The sequence below is a fragment of the Manacus vitellinus genome, unplaced genomic scaffold (assembly GCF_001715985.3).
Source record: "Manacus vitellinus isolate BGI_N305 unplaced genomic scaffold, ASM171598v3 scaffold_20_pilon, whole genome shotgun sequence".
Lineage (NCBI taxonomy): Eukaryota > Metazoa > Chordata > Aves > Passeriformes > Pipridae > Manacus > Manacus vitellinus.
Genome location: NW_021939471.1, coordinates 12,312,908 through 12,331,668, shown reverse-complemented (window position 1 = coordinate 12,331,668; position 18,761 = coordinate 12,312,908). Strand labels below are relative to the sequence as shown.

Sequence of the window (18,761 nt, the reverse complement as noted above, 5' to 3'; positions counted from 1 at the left end):
AATTTAAAGCCCCTAACTGCTTTTTGGAAACATTCAGTTTTGGCATGAGGGAACTAGACAAATGACAGCAGACATCAACTCCACTGTAAGCAATGACCAAGCTACAGATAAAGCATGTAACTAATTAATTAGCCAAGCAGTGTGTAAGGTACTCCTAAGAGTTCTTCCTGAACATGAAATCAAATGTTTTTTTGCAACCATTTCCATATTTTCTCACATAAGCAGATAAAATAGTTAACTGAATTGATAAGATTTCTGAAGACTTCTTGCAACTACATTTCACTCTGAAATTAATGTGGATTATTCACCTTGTTTATTACAACATAAGTTGGACACTAAAGGGATCCCTGAAGGGAAGGTAACTCCAACCGTAGATTTTGTGTTGCTAGAAAAAAACTGATATTGTATTTTTCCTATTGCTAAAAAGATTGCTTTCAATATATAGACAGTAAAAACTGGTGTCTGGTTTTTATCTTGATAAAACATTTAAGAATCAGACATTTTAAAAAGTAGGTCAATAAAATAGAGGCAGAGGAATTTTGAGGCACTTAATGCAGTGAAGCTGTACATTTGAAAAGATGGACTTAATTTCTACTTATGAGTGTTTTACAATTTTGTCACATATTAAGTTATTGTCAAGGTCATAAGGACTCTTGATTTCAGAGAGAAAATTAGTTTTTGCAGAAAAAAATATCTTGTGACAAAATCCAAACAAATAGAAAATAATTCTGATTACTCTATACCACAAAAGTGCTCAGCAAATACTCAAATGTGTGGTGATCACATGCATGTGTATAAAAGATATGCCAACTAGAGCTTCAAAAAGCAAAACATGTTGCATTTTTTTTTAGCAGTTTGAGTTACAAGGTAACTTGGTGTTATTTTACAGCAATACTGTCGCTGTCTGCAAAGTACCTTATGTTGTACAGATGTAACAGCATTGTTATACCTCACAATATCTTGCTGGTCTGAATGCAACCTGAAAACATATTTTGGGAACTACAGATGTTTGCTTTACAGAAAACTAGATAAATTGCTAGAATTGTATTTTTTAAACCATTCTGTTCCTAAACTTGTCCTCACCACATTAAATTTAATAACTTCACAGGTGATTTGGAAGAAAATATAAAATTATTGTTCAAGAAATTTTCTAATTGCACAAAAAGTAGTAAAGTGCTATAAAATAATGAGACAAGGTCAGTTACAGAGATTGAGTAGAACCTTTTTTTGAAGTAGGTTTGTTTGAACAAACTAGTGACAAGTAATTTCAGACTTACCAGAAGTTTGTGTCATTACTGGGATGAAAGATTAGATCCCATAAAACAGTGACCCTGTCAAGTTGTATGAACAACTGAAATGAAAATTTTACATGAAAAACAGCTTAAGAGAATTTTGTGCACACATGTATGGGAATATAGAGGGAATAATATATCTGTTTCCAGGACCTGTGGAATATTTTTTTAAGATTGTACCTAGTTCTTCACTGGCCTTCCCCAAACTTTGTCATGGAATTAATCAACAGCTTCTCAAACAGAATGAATATCTCACGCAACAGCACTGCAGTTCCAAAATACACACATATGTATAAATACTTCAGATCAGGGATGCGATGCTGAAGGCCTGTGAGTTGCTGAAGATTCAGGGAATTTCATGTGCAAACATGATAGATCTTGTAATGCTGCCTTTGTTTAGTTTGTCAGCAAAGATGACAAGTTCATTTCTAGGTTGTTCCATGTTTCAGTGTATTCCAATCATACAGATAACACACTACTTTGTGCAGTGATGACATTTAATATTAATCTCTGCTATCTAAAAAATATTTACTGAAATACATATTTGGTTGTATTTATCTGAATTTTATCTGAATTTATTTGAATCTGAACATTTACCTGAATTTTACAATCAAGATTCCAGGTTCCTCCTTTATTCTGTTCTAAATGTTTGCAGTTCAGTGCTGCAAAAACTAAAGCACAAAGCCCCATAACTCACAGCTTTCTCAACAGTATTTGCAGTATGCAGTTCAACCTAGCCACTCTTCTGCATATCATAAGCAAAACCAACATATTCAGTAACATTCCCTTCAAGAATTTAATTTCCCCCTGCTAGAACATCCTGCTAGTAAGAAAAGCAGAAGGCTAAAGATAAGATGTTCTAAGTCATAATTCACATGGATGCATAACAAAAATGTTTAATGCTAGACACTTTTAAATGACCTTATTTTAAAAAAAGGCAATTCAGTACAATTATATGAATTATCTATTATATAATGTATAGGAGAAGAATTGTTAGGCAAAACTGCAATAATAAAAGTTATCATTATAAGTTAGTTTCTGAATGGTCAACCATGGAAAGGATTATTATACAAAATGAAAATGTATATTGTTCTTCTTCCTGCACTTATGCTATCATTTCTCATACAGACAGTGAATTAAAAGGATAAACTTTCAAAATGGAACATGGGGAAGATTAATGATTATTTGGCTAGTTCTAAAATTCAGTAATACTTTAGGACCCCTTGACATTTTTATGTGTCCCCACAGCTTACTCATTTATTGTTTATCTGTTCTTTCTGCGCCAAAGGTCTGTTCAGAAGAATTTATATTTACGTATTCATCTATCCTAAACAAAAAAAAATGTGTTTTCTGACATGCTTCTTAGAAGCATTAGAAATATTATTGTATTCTGTTTACATCACAGCCCTGAAGCAGTTAACTGTTAATTATGCAAACAGGTAAATGTGACATTTAACCACAAAGCTTACAAGGAAGCATAGCTGTGAACAATCATAAGCCTGCTAGTTGCTATCAACACAACAGCCTTTAAAAAGGCATTTGCTTCTACTGGAATAGTTTTTGGATGGAAAAGACCTGCTCAGTCATCTGGGTTATCCAAATTCAATTGCTTGAAAATGATACAGTGAGGAATGATCCTGACCCAGCAACAGCACTTACCTGATGACTGCACAATTGAGGTACCTAAAAAGAGTTCTAAATATAGGCAATTTATATCATACAAATATCCTCTCTTTTTATATCAACTGTTTTTTAATCCCATCTTGCTTTTATAAGTGGTGGTAACAGATTCATTCTCTGGAAAACTGATATTAACAATGAAAATAACACTTTCAATTACTTTTTGTTATAAGAAATAAATGGGCAAATATCTCCTCCAATCACATACTCAGCTCAGTGACAATTAATTATGGTAGAAATGGCTGGGGTTTTATCCTTTATGAACATGAATAAAATTGCTTTTCTTTATTTTTTGTCACATGGTTTAATATGTAAATTATTGGTATGGTACTTGATCACTAAATTGAAAAAACAACTGATCAACATCAAGAATTATTCTTCTTTTTATTGATAGCTTTTAAAATTTGGAATGCAAAAACCACTGAGAAGCATGGAGGCCTACATTAAAAGAAGTAAAATGACTAAAATAATTTAGACACATAGAAATACATATCTTATGCACACCTACTCCTATATTGCTTGTTAAATGCCCAAGGCTGTGTTTTCCTACTCATTTTAAAAGTTGCTTCACCAACCAATTATGTTATTCCTTACTTTCACTTTGACTTCCATTTCTTCAAGCTCTTGAAGTAACTCTTCATTTTCCAATAGAGATGAGCCTAAGTTTTGCTTCTGAAAGTAATCACTGATGTTTTTCGTATACCAAGATGTTACCTAATTAAATAACAAAAAGAACTCAGTCAGTGAATAATTTGAGAAGTGATTGCCCATTTTTTAAAATATGTACAAGACAGTTTCATCCAAAAAACCGCACACTCATTCTCATTCCTTTAATTTTTCATTCCTAATGTTCATGCTTGTACTTAAATGCTTACATTTGTGTTATTTGAACATTAATAAATGCAGAAGGAAAGGAATAGTAAAAAAGAAATCAATTTATAGCCACACGTAGTATAAAAGCATGGTTTTTGACACCATGTAGGTTTTGTACATTCTCCCTTGAACTGGAGTAACTTAAAAATATCCCTTTGCATACAGTAAAAGACTACAGATCTGAGTAATTTTGACCTAGTAGAACCTCTCCTTCCCTACCTTGAAAAACCTAGTAAAGCTATTGAGATAAAATTGTGTGGGATAATCTTAGTAGCTTTAAAAAAATTATTACATCTTACTAAACTTACTTCAGCAAGTATATTCAGAAAACGTATGCAGTATACAAATATATCTTCTAAAGTACACAGAATTACTTGCATTTATATCTGCTTAACTCATAGTAGGTACCTCTCACTTTCTTTGTAAACACATGGCAAGAAGTTCTGAGTGAAGCTTTGAATTTTAAAATAGTAGCAAAAATGAGTTATTGGTATCAAGGGGACTTCCCCCAGTCTTTTCAACCTGGAAAATCACCACTATACTTAAATCATACGCAGCACACTAAGAATTTTTGTGCTCTAGATACTACAGATTTTAATAGCACACTAGAGACTTCTTTGTTTTATATGCTCATGTAGAAGCTATTTTTAATAAATTTAAACAATCCTAACATATGAAAGAACCTTTCAAAATGTGTTGAAAATATTTTCAGCTACAAATAAAATATTGGTGACATTATCTCAGGAGCTCAACAGAGCTAGAAGATTAAACAAATTATTTTACTACTGAGCTTTAATTTTGTGAGCATATCCTCCAGATGTGTACTTACTGATTGAAACATTTTTCTTGGAAGCACATTTTCACAGAACATTTACTATGGGTTCACTGAAATACAAATGAATGGAGTGGACAATAAAAACTGTGCTAGAAGTCAAATAAAAATTTCTCTGTAAATTAGGGCTGTTCTTCTTTATCATTTATCTTAGCAAAACAAACTAGTACTTCTGTAATGTTAGGCAGAGGTAAAAGTGATTCTTTAACCCTATTATAGCTAAGTGTTCATCCCTTTACCAGTTGGCAATATTCCTTTCCATTACAGTGAGTTTAATCAGTTGGCTTCCACTACAGCTAATACCTCTGAGTGATTTCATTGTGCTTTCTTAGCTCTTAAGCAACTGCTGGGAACACTTCACTGCGTTTTAAGTAAGAAACCAACAGAATTTTGCTTTCAGTGATTTTGGTGAAAGATGGGAAAGGAGACAAGGTTAATATTTTTCAAAGCTATTTGAAAAAGACAGTGGTTTTGATTGGTTGAAATCTAAAATCACTCTGGTGTTTCAAGAATCAGACCTTATCATTCATTTACAATGATTATCTGCTCTGTTTGCAATGAATAATTCATATCAGAAATAAAAGGCTCTTCAACATTTTTCTCAGGTTGCCAAGCTGCTTGTTTTGCACTGATTATGGTCCAGGTGATTTCAATGTTCGCAGTCTTCCGCTGCCTTCCTACGTTTCCCACTGCCAGTTCAGAAGCACCAGCAAGTTTTCCAACAAATAACTGGAGGGGAGTGGGTAGAGAACTCCAAACCAACAGCATGGCTGAGCTTGTTGTGGGTTGGTCTTGTCTGGCTGCCAGACACCCAGGCAGCCACACTCTCACTTCTCCTCCTTTACAGAACAGAGGGAGAAAAATCAGATGGAAAATGAGCATGGAAAATGAGTGATCTACTAAAGACAGGAAGATCACTCACCAGTTACCATCACAGGTGAAACAGACTCAACTTGAGGAAAATTAATTTATTGCCAATTAGCGAGAAATAAAAACTAAAACACCTTCCTTCTACCCAGCACTATTCTTCCCTCTCAAGTGGCACATGGGGATGGGGAATGGGGCGTTATGGCCAATACACTACAGTTCTTCTCAGAGACTGCTTCCTCCTCACACTTTTCTGGTGTGTTCAGCACAGGTTCTCCAGGAGCTGCAGCTCCTGTCAGGACACCCTATTCTAGCATGGGCTCTCTGTGGCCTCAGTTCTTTCAGGGAATTCCATTGTGAACTCCTCCAAGATCTGCAGTGTAGATACCTGCTCCAACAGGGTCTCTACCATGGTCCCCAGCAGGGGAGTGGTCTCTACCAAAACTTCCACAGGCTGCAGGGGAATACCTGCTCCACAACCAGGAGCACCTTCTTCCCCTCCTTCTTGACTGACCTGGGTGTACACAGTGTTGTTTTTTGTTGTTTCTGCTCACTCCTCCCTGTATCTGTGCAGTGTTTGACCCTTTCTTAAACACACGTTAGTGGTGGCACCACCACCTGGGCAGAGGGGCTGTGCCTGCCCTGTGGTGTTGCTGTGGCAGAGCCCTCTGCAAACAGCTATGTTGGGCATAAGGCAGCCCTGGGCTCCACTCACAGCAGCCACCTACCCTGCAGCCACCCATCCTGCAGCTCTCTGCCCTGCAGCCCCCCATCCTGCAGCCCCCCATCCTGCAGCCCCCCATCCTGCAGCCCCCCATCCTGCAGAACCCCATCCTGCAGAACCCCATCCTGCAGAACCCCATCCTGCAGAACCCCATCCTGCAGCCCCCACTGCCAGGCCTGGGCACCAGCACCCAGCACACCAGGGTAACCACCACTATTTTCAGAAGGAGAATTGTTTCTAACACCAATACGTTGTCCTGGGCTCTGCCAAACCTCTCAAACCATCTGACACTAATGCAAGATTATAGAAAGAAGGACCAAATACAGCGCAGATCAAAAATTATGAAGAGGTACATTTTTCTTTCCAGAAATTACTCCCACTAGGAAAAACTTCCTTTTTCCGCTCCCTTTCTTCCTGTCTTAAAACACACACACTTACATGCAATATATTAAATCCAAGCACACCTCAGGCAGTTTGAACATGGGCGGCCTGCACTGTGTATTTTGACACACCTACTCCGAATTTAATAACTTAGAGGAGCAAACCACATAATGGAAATACTGCATTAGATGATGTTACAATTATATTAAAATACACTCTGAGGAAGCTATAGTTACAAAGTCAAACATTCAAAAAGTTAGGATCTCATCAAACAGAAGTGGCCCAGAGATATTGGCCTAATAAATATATCGAAGCTCCTATTCTCTTTGTACTGTGAAACAGTTGTTCGGTGGTTTTTTTTACTGTGATTTCCCTTACCTGGTTCTCTTGTTGGTGCCACAAACAAATTTGCAGAACTTGCTCCAGTCCTTGGCGCTGATGTTTAAGAAATTTGTTCAGGTGCCGTCTCCTGTCTTGTAGCATTTCAAGGAGATTGTCAATTTTCAAGCAGCTGCTGTGGGCTCCCTGAATCATCTCTGGATTTGCATTTGGCCCCTCACACTTGAATTCTTCTATGAATTCAGTTAGCTCTTGGCTTTTGTTTAAAAGTGCAAATGACTTCTCCAAAAGTTCTGTAAGAACAGAATTTCATAGGAAAAAAACCAAGCATGTTTTGTGATTCTAGTGGCATATTTCAAATAATACTCAAGTATTTTTCGAACTATCTACTTGCATACATGGCTGCAACATATTTTCACATATTGCATGAACATAAATGCTTACAACATAAAGGTGTATATATACTAAGATATTTCAATCAGGACAGCTCTCATATAAACCTACAAAGGTAAAATGGTGTATACATATATATACCTACAATGGTACATATAACATATATACCCATATATAATGGTGTACTGTATGTCATCAAGACAAAACCCAGAAGTACTATTGCTTTCTAAAAACTGAGTTCTTCATGATGGTTTCCCAATCCTCAGGTAAGTTGAAATGGAAATTCCTACCCTGCTTTTTATGTGGGTCAGTAGCCTCCGTAGTTTTTCATTAGTGATGCAAGCTAAGTTTAGATCTTTATGTCTCTCACAACAGTTGAGAGAAAATGTTCTCGTGCCTGAAGGCTGTTATAAATAAGCCAGGAGTATCAGGAACTCTTACTTTCTATAATCTCTACCTAGACACATTCAAGGTTAAAATTCAGTGGACTAGTACACTTTAATGACCTACTAATCATGTGTCCTTAAAGTCATATAGTACAAAATCTACTGAATGGACAATGATCAGTATTCCTAAGTATTCACTGGACAATGAAAGTATTCCTAAGACTTTCAAATGAAAAAGAGAAATTGTTATGTATGGAATAAGGAAGAAGGGGAGCCAAACCAAAACAGGTGGTGAAGTAGACATGAAGAAAAGTATAAAGAAAGGAATGTCAGCAAGGAGCTGCGAGTAAAGCAATCGGAAGCAACCCTCTGAAACATTCATCTTCCCACCTGAGTGCATGTAACTCAAGACAAAGCACCCTAAATCTCCACCTTTCGTGTAGAACACCTAGAGAAAAAGCGTGGGATGCCTCCACTTCTCCAGTCACCAAGGGCTAACAAGAGAGATTAGTTTTCATGAGCTCACTGCAGCAAGCTTGTCCATTTTAATTCTTGCCTTTCAGAAAGATGGTATTAATCAGAAATGTTCCATTTCAGTCCATCCAAAATTGAATACACATAGAAATGGATAAACAAGGATATTTCATATTTTTCACCTTTTTGAAATGCATTTGTTTCAAAACTTTTCTTTTTTTCCCCCAAAACGATAAGCATTTGTGATAAACTACTCATCACATTCTGGTTGAGCCAATACTTTGTAAGGGTTGTATTTTCAGCCACCTTACTTTGGAGTGGGTAGATAGTATCCTTCTCGTAGAAAGCAATACAAACACTGTTTTTTATCAAATAGCTCAATATCAGTTTTCCAAATTTGATGTGATTAAGATAGAATAAGAAGTCAATCAGTTGCAACCATTTTCCTTCATCTGAGGAAAGGCTTATCACTATCAAAGCAGTTTTTCTCTGGCAAACCATTTAATCTGATTCTTACAGTTATAGACCCTCTTTTCAGCAGTAAATTACTGCCAGATACTTCAGGTTAAAATTGCTATGCAGTGACCACTTTGCTCCCATGAAGATCAATTTGTAAGACCCAAACCCTATATTAGAGTTATCTGAGTTCAATTTTCTATTCAGTCTCCTGAGAAGAATACCTGGTGTTCAAGGTAGTTAAAAATATTTAAGCTAGTGTTCCACTAGTGGATAATAAAGCATAATTGATATTCTGCCAATTGTTACTAATGATACAGCAAAGTGTGATTAAAATTTCAAAGAAGGAGTCTTAAGACATAAAAAATTGAGAACAATATGGAATTGCAAAGCTGCGTGAAGTAGCCACACAATGAGATTGGTTCTAAAAACTTTTTTCCCCTTTTTTGAATTCAGAGTACCACAATATGATAGAAGGTGCTTCACATGAAAGCTCGAATAAAAAAAAGAATTTGCACGGAAGAATTTTTATGGGCAAACATAAGTGCAAGAAAATTGTGGAAGGGGAGAAAGCACCTTTTTGTCCAAGAGCGTTACAGTTGCAGCTGCAATACCTCTTGGAACAGATCAAGCAAGTCAATGGAGAAGTGAAACAACCCCACTCCTCAAAAGCAGAAGCAAAATGCAGGGAACTATTGTAGGCAAAAAGATTCTGAAACTGGCTAATTGCCACCTCTGTCTCATAGTTCCCACCCTCACTTAACACTTCTGCTTCAACACCCCCTCCTTGGGCACAGAAAAGCAGTGGGCAAAGTACTCGCCTGGTCGTTCCCAAGAAACTGTAGGACTTTGCAGGGGCTTTTTACTAGAACTGATTGGAAATTTTCTAGTGGAAATTTTTCCATAGAAAAATGCTAATTCATTGGTAGCAATGATGCCTTGGATAAACTTTCTCATGGAACAGAAGGATGGTTTTAGAACCTGTTGCAAATCAGCACTAAAAGTCTGTTTGGTTTCTCAGCAGCTCACCTGATCTGGACTGCCTTGAAATCAGAATACAAGCTTAACACTGGCTGTCTGCAGCAGCAAAGATGGAACCATGAGAGAGCTAGCTTGAGAAAACAAGAGTTTCATATCTTTCAGGAAGCCTGCTAAAGAGCTATTTCACCATTATATTTTTCCAAATAGAAATTTTCTTATTTGTTCTAATTTATGGGTTTTTTTAAATATGCCCAGAAACAGTAAAATTATCCTTCAAGGAGTCAGTACACAATGACATGCTATCAGGAGTGGAATACTTTTTGTACCTTTTGTATGATGGTCTTGTTGCAGAAGAAGTTCTCTCAAAGAGTCAATATTGTTAAACTCTTGAGCATTTTTCAGGAAATCTTCAACTTGGTCAATTTTAACAGCAAACTGCATTAAGAAAACACAGGGTAGGAAGAAGCACAATATAGTATTCTTTTGCATAACTCCATCATAATCTCTGTATTATTGGGAAAGTTCATGAGAATTTGTAAATTCTTGGAAAACAGCATTTTTAGTGACCTCTAGATACAGATGCTTTGTGGTCTCTATACACCTTCTGGTTTGCTTTTTTTTTTGAGGTTGATAAAAGGAACCCAAATTTTAGTCGACATAATCTGTAATTACAGTTTGTCACTTTGTGAATCATCTTTCCTACAAAGCCTTCCGCCAACTCTGTACTAATTTCTTTGTATAACACACATTACCATGACACAACAGAATCACAGAATGGCTTGGGTTGGATGGGACCTTAAAGATCACCTTGGAGTTCTTAGGACAATTAGTAGTACCACAGTTCCTTCTGTAATTTAGGGATGGCACTGGGCTAATGTAGAAAAATAATTATCAGGGAGAATTATTAATTCTCTCCAAGGCTACAGGATGTGAGGACAGTTCAATCTTAGGCTACACAGAGTGAGCACACACCTGCAGGGCATGGAATCCCTCACTGCTTCAGCTACCTGTGGGGATCAGTGAATTAGGATAAGAGATACAGAGAAATGGGTAAACAGGGGCCACACAGTTGTTCTTTTGTGCCCATCTGTACATTAAAGTCTCAGGTAAAGGATTGGTAAGCTGGAGTAATGTTTACTTTGCATAATTACAGTAGGTGTAGAGATATTTTGGTGTAAAACCTTCAGTGGCTAATCTTCAGTGAGCATTAATGAAGGCACCTGACAATTCAGTTCTTTCAACACCAAATAACTTTAATCATAAGGAATGAAAGATATTCTGTAGAATATCTATAGCCACTGAACTATATATTTATTGTTTTGATCCAGTTCTACTTTTCATTGGCAATTTTTTAAAGTACAGATTTTGGAGACATCATGACTAAGATATTTCCTAAAGTCTACATGTTTTATTTTGTTCAGCTTCATCTTGTACTATCTGGAAGGTGGTAAAAGAATGCATCTGGAAATTTTTATTTTCTTAACTGCTTCAACCTTTAGGAATACAATGAACAACACACAACGGTGTAAAATTACAGTGGGCAGAGACTTCAAATAAACAGTCATTTGATTCAGATACAAACCTCTAGAGCATTTTCAAAGAACACTGTAGTAAGTTCCAGAAGTGCCTGTCGCTTCTCTAACATAATGATGAGGGCATCCCATGAATCCCCAAGGGTCTCTGCCATAGCCTCATAAATCTGGTTCTTTTCTTTGTTCCCTTCTGCAACCTTGTCTGCTTCATGCAGCAGATCCCACACCTGCTCTTCCAAGGCCTGAGAAGAAAAAAAAAAAAAAAAAAGGCAAAACATAAGAAATCTGTAAACAAAATCAAAAACACTGTGCTGATACTGGTGTCAGGATACTTTTTCAGTGGGTCTGATAAACTAGCCACAGAGATTACAAGGCTGTACAACTAACAAAATTTAAAACCCAGCTTCATCAAAACAATGATAATGGTAAGTAAATGAGCCGAGCTCATGAAAGTTCTAAATGAAAATGTCTAAATGAAAATGCTTCTTTCACTGCAATCTTTAACCCAGTTCTTTAAACTCTTTCTTGGTATTTCTTATATTGGTTTACATCATTACCTCTCAATAATATTTATATCCACAAAGCTATAAAAATTATGTTGTCTATATAATATTGGAATTTCCTAAATATATCCACAATGTCTTTAGAGCTAACAAAGCCTTGGTTCTTTTTCAACCTCCAAAAAAGGCTAGAGTCCAAGTACTGCTATGTACACCTCTGTTGGACAAATCCTAGTTAAGAGATCTAAAGGAAGTTTGCCTTGTTTTCTGTCACCTAGAAAAAAGATCTTATGAGAATCTTGTAGAAGTTTTAAGGTCAAAGCGTAGAATAAAAGAAATAAGATGAATGAATGAAATACACAAGGATGTGAGTTCATCACCCTGTGACTGCAGGGTAGGATGAGGTATGCTTCAGAATGCTTATTAGATACAACTGAAAATGCTTTACCCATATTTTTAATGTAAAATTATTTTCAAACTTCATTATGCCAAGCATTTTCTTTTAGCAGGTAAGCTTGAATTCATGGGAAAAAGTGAATGCCATAAGTTAAAAAATAAAAACATAAAATACCAATGGTGGCAACAAGATAACCACAGCTGCTGCTTAATAATATTAATATAACAAAGAAGCAATTACTTGATAGCCTCTGTCCATAAGTTAAAGGTATATATAGAGGTCTCATTTCCTATGTATCATGAAACATGTATATTTTCTTCCAGAGAATTTTGAGTGCAGTAATGAGTATTTAATTTTATTTTGTCCATGAATAGCATTGGCATGAAAGGACAGAGAACAGTTTGAGAGAGCCATTGTTGAACACTACCAATACATCTAAAAAATACATGCTACTTCTAAACCAGCCTTTTTTATACTACTTGATAAAAATTGATGAGGCAAAGCAGTAAGGGAAGCTTTTATGATGTTTCTTTCTTGATGAGGCATAAAATTGTTACATGCACAACAACTCTGTATATGTAGTGGCACTCATTAATTATCCAGCATGATATTTTCTTAACATTCTAGACCAGCTCTGTAGCTAATATAACAGGAATTAAATGAGCATGTGATATGGATGGTCTCTTCAGTAACTCAACATCTTAATATTAAACTATGAAAAGAAGTTGTTGTCATGACAATACTGACATGTTAAAAAAGAGGTAAAATACTTTCAGAACTTTACACAGAAACTGCTTGTCACTAGGAGGTTAGTTTCACCAAAATGATCAGATTACTTTCACAGCTGTACTGAATACACTGTGGAAGAACAGGTGACATCTGAAGTAGCTCCACTTGGAATTTTTTTGCAAAGACTTTTTTTAAAGAGCTGACTACTTTATATTTTGAAATAAAACTAGACATAATTTTATCCTAATATTCCATCACTTCAACATATTTAAAAGACATTTCAAATGCTAACACCCCCAGGCCTGTGCCATTCATGCTCACTGCCTGGCAATGCAGCTGTTGTGCACTCACACAACTCTCCTACCACTCACTTTTGGGGTACACTTGGGTCTGATACTGCAGCAAAGACAGAGTGCAAGTAACTGAAGGTCGAAAAAAATATTTTTATGTAAGCTGTGCTACAATAATTTTAATTAATATTATAATTAATATTAATACAGTTTTGTATTAATTTGTTCACAGTCCATTATTTGGGTACTTTACCTTCCATTAAAAGAGCAAGAAATTATAGGGGGAAACTATCTTTTGCCTTTCCTGATTGTTGTACACTGATTCTGTAACTCCGAGTTTTCAAGGTGTAAACTACCCTCCTCACTGAGATGCTGCTAAAATTAATCTTTGTTTATAGAAATTATACAACACAATTTTTAACTTGAGGCTCAGAAAATAGTCATAAAGCTACTTTGAGACAAATACTATTTTGGTAGGAATTTTGTTTATGCAAATACTGAAATTGATGACTGAGCTGAACTAACACTAAAAGAAATATTTATTCAAGTTTACCTTCTATCATTTTTGTTCAAATCTCTTGCAAAAATCAGCTCTGCTTTGTGATAAAAATGCAACTGAACTTTGCTGCTAATTGTACTGTTGGGCACTTCAACAATTAATTGCCAATAATTCAGAAGATATTAACAAATAATTTCCTCCATAACAAATTTACTGAAAAATAAGCATTATGAAAATATTTTACTTGAAATAACTGAAAAGCTTATTTAAAAGATATCAATGCAAAAAATGAGCATATTATATTAGTGCTTTTTGAAGAATGCAATTTTCTAGTTTGTTTTTCTTGACTATTAGCATATAAATGACTATTTTGCAATTTATACTCTGTGAATTGAAGTAAATAAAGTAATTAGGAGCAATCTTCAGGTTCATGAGCCAAATTAATAACATTGTTGGTTTTAAACTTTAGTTTATGGGCTAGATTTACTTCTATTTTTTAGCGGTTCTACCACAGCCTCTTTCATGATAAAAACCAGAGCTTTGGAAGCAAACCAAGAATGCCTTAGTGGGGACTTTGACATTGTCATGGCCACACACACACACCCCCAGTCTTTTTTTTTTTTCTTCAAATGATCCAGCGAGTTTTAGTGTTGGGGGGTTCAAACACTAAGACATCATCTCAAGGTAGAGCCTCTCTTGGAAACAACTGAATTATGGAGAACAGAAGAAAGGCAGAGAAATGTGTATGCACAATGCAGTCTACATTGTTTTACCTCCTGGGAGTTTTGTCTCAAGTTTTCTGGTCTTGATCTCACTTTTTTCCCTTTTAAATTGTGAAAAATGAGACATCAAAATGTACGTACACATATATTTACATTTCCAGAACATATAAACCTGCTGAAAGGCACCTACAGAAGGATAAGGCAGATGTTGGGAAAGAGATTTGCATGAAATCACAGAAGTTGATGTTTTCAACAAACTTGTTACTGCTGAAATGGTCTAATTTAGCAAAACAGAAACAATATATTAGTTTAGAATCACAACATATTAGCTGAGACTACTGAGGGGAATTTTAACTAGTTGTTGTAAACACTTTACATGATCTCTGTTTAGTCTCAGTTTTACTCTTTCCTGCTCAACATTTATTTTTTCAACTCTATTAACAATAACACATCTGTTTCCTAATCCATAAACATTTGAAATGGGCCCCTTTTCTAAAGTTGTATTTTGGTTTTTATTAAAGTAGCAGGGTGTTCCTAATTTCCAAATTTAATGGAACAAATGTAAATCAGTAATGAATGTGATAGAATACATTCTGTCAAAGGACACTATTTTGGATATGTTTTTCCCTAATGCCCTGAAGTACACATACTTTTTTTATTGCAGTAATTCTGCCCATTAAAAGAAATTTAAAAATTGTCTAGAAATTACTGTTTTCTTTTTCAACAAGTTTATTCCAATTACCCTTTAAAGCACCATCTGCCTTACTCAGCGTCAAACTGGTAGTTTAGGCTTTTTTAAGGCCTATTAATATTGCTTAGTCAAAGACAATTCCCTGAAATACTGAGCTGGATTACATTCCGTTTCCTCTAGCATCAGAAGTACTATAAACTGATCACTGGCCACTGCGCCAAATTCTGTCCTTACACCTGGGAATCTTCAACATTAAGTTGACAAAAGAATTTGGCCTGAAAATTTTGGTTATAACTTACAATACATACAGTGGGATGAGAATAATGATGAAACTGAAAAGCCAAAGGGTTATCAAAACCTAGAATGAGTTTACAGAATAACATGGCATAGTACCAGAAGGGTCAACTATTCCATAAATTATCTTCTAGAAGTTGGTAAGTTCATCACTACTGATTCCAAAGATGTATTTGGTATTAATCCTCTAAATCTTCCCTTAAGCAGGACTAGTTTCATAATCAAATCATTACTCATTAAAGAATTTTTTCCTGTCCTGCACAAAAGTTTAATATTGAATTGTATTAGATTAATCAATGAAATTAAGTATATGCATATCAAGTATTGGTATCTGCCAGGATTTGATTTGTTTTTTGTTTTTTGTTTTTTGTGGTTTTTTTTTTGTTTTTTTTTTAAAAAACAATAATAAAAGAGAAAAAGGAAAACAATTCAAAGCTGCCTCACTGCTGTATTTCAAATTCAAGTGCCTGAAAAATTCCACAATACACAAAACCCTGTCCATTTCCTTGGGATCCAAGTGGAGAAATTCTTCATTATATTTTTTTCTACTTGTAAAAATTTCTAGCCCTAAAATTAGAAAGTATAAGGATTCTGTCCTCTCATTTTTAAGGAAGCAGAGTAGGAAAAAAACCCCCCACAGCACGCAAGCAAAAACAACTTTTTTTCCTCTCACTATAATGTAACTTTCTAATCTTGTAACTTTGAAAAGTTACAGACTGACATAAAACAAATGAAGTTAATATGGCAATTATCATTATTCAGAATTACAACTTTTTTATGGATATTCATAATGTGTTTTATGGAAGTCTTCATTTTTATTAACATGCTGTTCTAACAAGACATTTGTGATTTGCCATATGCTGCATTAGTATTACCACTACTGCATGTAAGTGTTTTAAAAAGTTATGTAAATCCGAGGTAATGTATCACGATGTTGGCACATAACCGGAACAAGTTTTACTTGAGCATAAGACCATAGCTTCATTTTTACCTTTTTTTTTTCAGATTATTTATAATGCATTCCAAATACCAAGATCCAATTAAGAGCAAAAATAAACGTTATATGATACAATAGACTATCATTGATAGAATCAGGACCAAGATTGTCAATGAAAATACTAACTTGTAGCCAATATGGAAGAACTACAAACTGTACAGGGTAAGACCACAGCTGGGTGAATGTTCATGTAATTGCATAATTAATTAATGTTCAAATTTACAAAATTATGTTGCTCACTAAGGGTAAAAGATCAAGTGGAATTGCATACACTGGACACCACCAAAACAAAGACCACCTAACTGTAATTTTGTTCGATCTTTTCAACCCCTCTACTGCCCACATTTTTAAATTCATTTTTATCCTCTCATAAATAACTAAATCTTTATGGCCATAAATGTTGAAGTCTGAAACATTACTCCCTCTTTATCCATCTTCACACAGCTAATGCTTAATTCATTATCAGATGCTAAGTGGAAAAAAATACTCTAAACAATACTTCAAAGACTGAGATTCAATCTTGGAAAAACTTTGATAAGTGGATTTAGTGATTTAAGACTAAGTAATTACTGACAATTGTTAACAGCTTACTATAAATCACAAAGAGTCATGGCTGAAAAATGCAGAGTCAGTAAGAATTACAATGACATTGCAGTCCCATATTATCACAGCTCTTGTATTATAGAGGAAAAATAGTAATTCTGAACTTAGTCCTTTTACAGAATACTCATTAATCAATGATGGATTTTGTAAGGACTGCAGGTATAAAATATGAAATAATGAGCATTTTTCCCACTGTATTTGGATGAAAAGCATTCTTTAACTGTTCATGCATAATAAATTTTCTAACCTGATTGGACTAGATGGTAAAATGTTATTTGAATATTTGTTTTTCTTTCAAAGATGAAAATTACTAGTTTTTTTATCCACTGTTTAAAATTTATTTTTGAGAATCAGGAGGAAAAGAAAAAATCAGCTTCTTCCTGTCATCAGTGTGTAAGAACTCATCTAATTCTGAATTGTTCAAACAGGTACAGCAGCTTGTTTCAAGAATGCCCAAATGTAGCACTAGTGGCAATAAAGGCGAAGCACTTGCATAAATAAAGAGAGCAGAACCACCTCTTTCTAGGATTTGGGGGGGATTTTTGTTGCCTGGGAGTGTTTGGTGTGGTTTCTTTTGTAATTCTATTCTTCACGTTATTCAAAATCCACACCATGCACCATATTAGCTACATTCTCTACATACTGTATTAAATTACCTTACAAGCATTGGAAATTTTTAATGATTGGGGAAGCACATAGTCACTGGTATTAAATGAAATACTTGATCCTATTCAAATCAGGTTTCCTCTTTAAGATCTAAAGTTTATGTAATGTCAAAAAAAAAAAGGATAAGAGATTGTGCAGAGCTTCACAGATTTTTGAGGAATTTATTTGTCTACAGATATAAAGTGAATCTGCCCTATAAAAACATGAAAACAAAATCTCTTTTTAGGTGCCTTCAGACTCTTCTCAGTGTCAAATATACACATTTAAAATAATTCAGCTTTTTCATGCAAGCATGTAACTCAGTGTCCAAATGCCACTTATAATATGTTCTCAAGAACACCATAATCTGATTTTAGGACAGTTACTTAGCTGAAATCTTCCTAGCTGAAGATGAGCTATTTTAATGTTACAGTAGCATTTCTACTGCAACTTATATCAATCAACATTTAATAAAAATGTTCCTGGAATATCTACTTCAGACTTACAAGGAACTTGAGTTGTTATAAAATAATCAAACTTTTCACAACATTGGTGAATTAAAAACATAAATTGATATTCCATTATATTTAGCAGTTACTAAGGGCTATAGGATTTTTTCATTTGACTTGACACCGATGTATAAAGCAGAAAAAAACCTGTGTCTTTACTGCTACTGTCAGAAGCATATTTTTCCAGTGCAGAGACCTAACTTCCAAAAAAATCATAGAATATCCTAAATTAGAAGGGACCCAGCAGGATCATTGAAGATCTGCTACACTGACAAAGGGTGAACATACTTTTTTCTGTGAGGAATTTAACCTAAAAACAACATTGCAGTAGGAGGCACGGGCATCTACATTAGCTGTTGTACCTGAACTATAACGACTAGATGAATTTTTCGTGGTCCCATCACATCTTACCTTCAGCTTAGATAGGAGGAATTCATGATCTTGCAGTAGTTTTTTAGTCTCATCCTGATTGCTGCCAATTTCTAATATATTTGGTGTTGATTCAGCCAGCTGAAGCTTCACCCATTTTCCACACTGTAATAAGTAAACAATTACAGCCTTGAGAAAACACAAGCTTTCTTTCATTTATTTATTCAGACAGACTCTCAGCTCTCAGGGGCCATACACATGACAAAGACACAGAACACAGTATAAACTTCATTTCTTTTGAAACAG

General features: G+C 35.1%; 1 protein-coding gene across 1 annotated transcript in view; it reads right to left on the bottom strand.

The window, feature by feature from the left end:
- CCDC141 (coiled-coil domain containing 141) overlaps positions 1-18,761 on the bottom strand; it is a 76,269-nt gene that overhangs the window by 48,648 nt on the left and 8,860 nt on the right. Inside the window, exons 5-9 of the mRNA XM_025895018.2 lie at positions 18,498-18,620; positions 11,261-11,452; positions 10,005-10,113; positions 7,028-7,281; positions 3,567-3,686 (exon numbers count right to left, since the gene is read on the bottom strand). Of these exons, the coding sequence (XP_025750803.2) occupies positions 3,567-3,686; positions 7,028-7,281; positions 10,005-10,113; positions 11,261-11,452; positions 18,498-18,620 (798 nt within the window). The remainder of the gene's footprint in view (positions 1-3,566; positions 3,687-7,027; positions 7,282-10,004; positions 10,114-11,260; positions 11,453-18,497; positions 18,621-18,761) is intronic.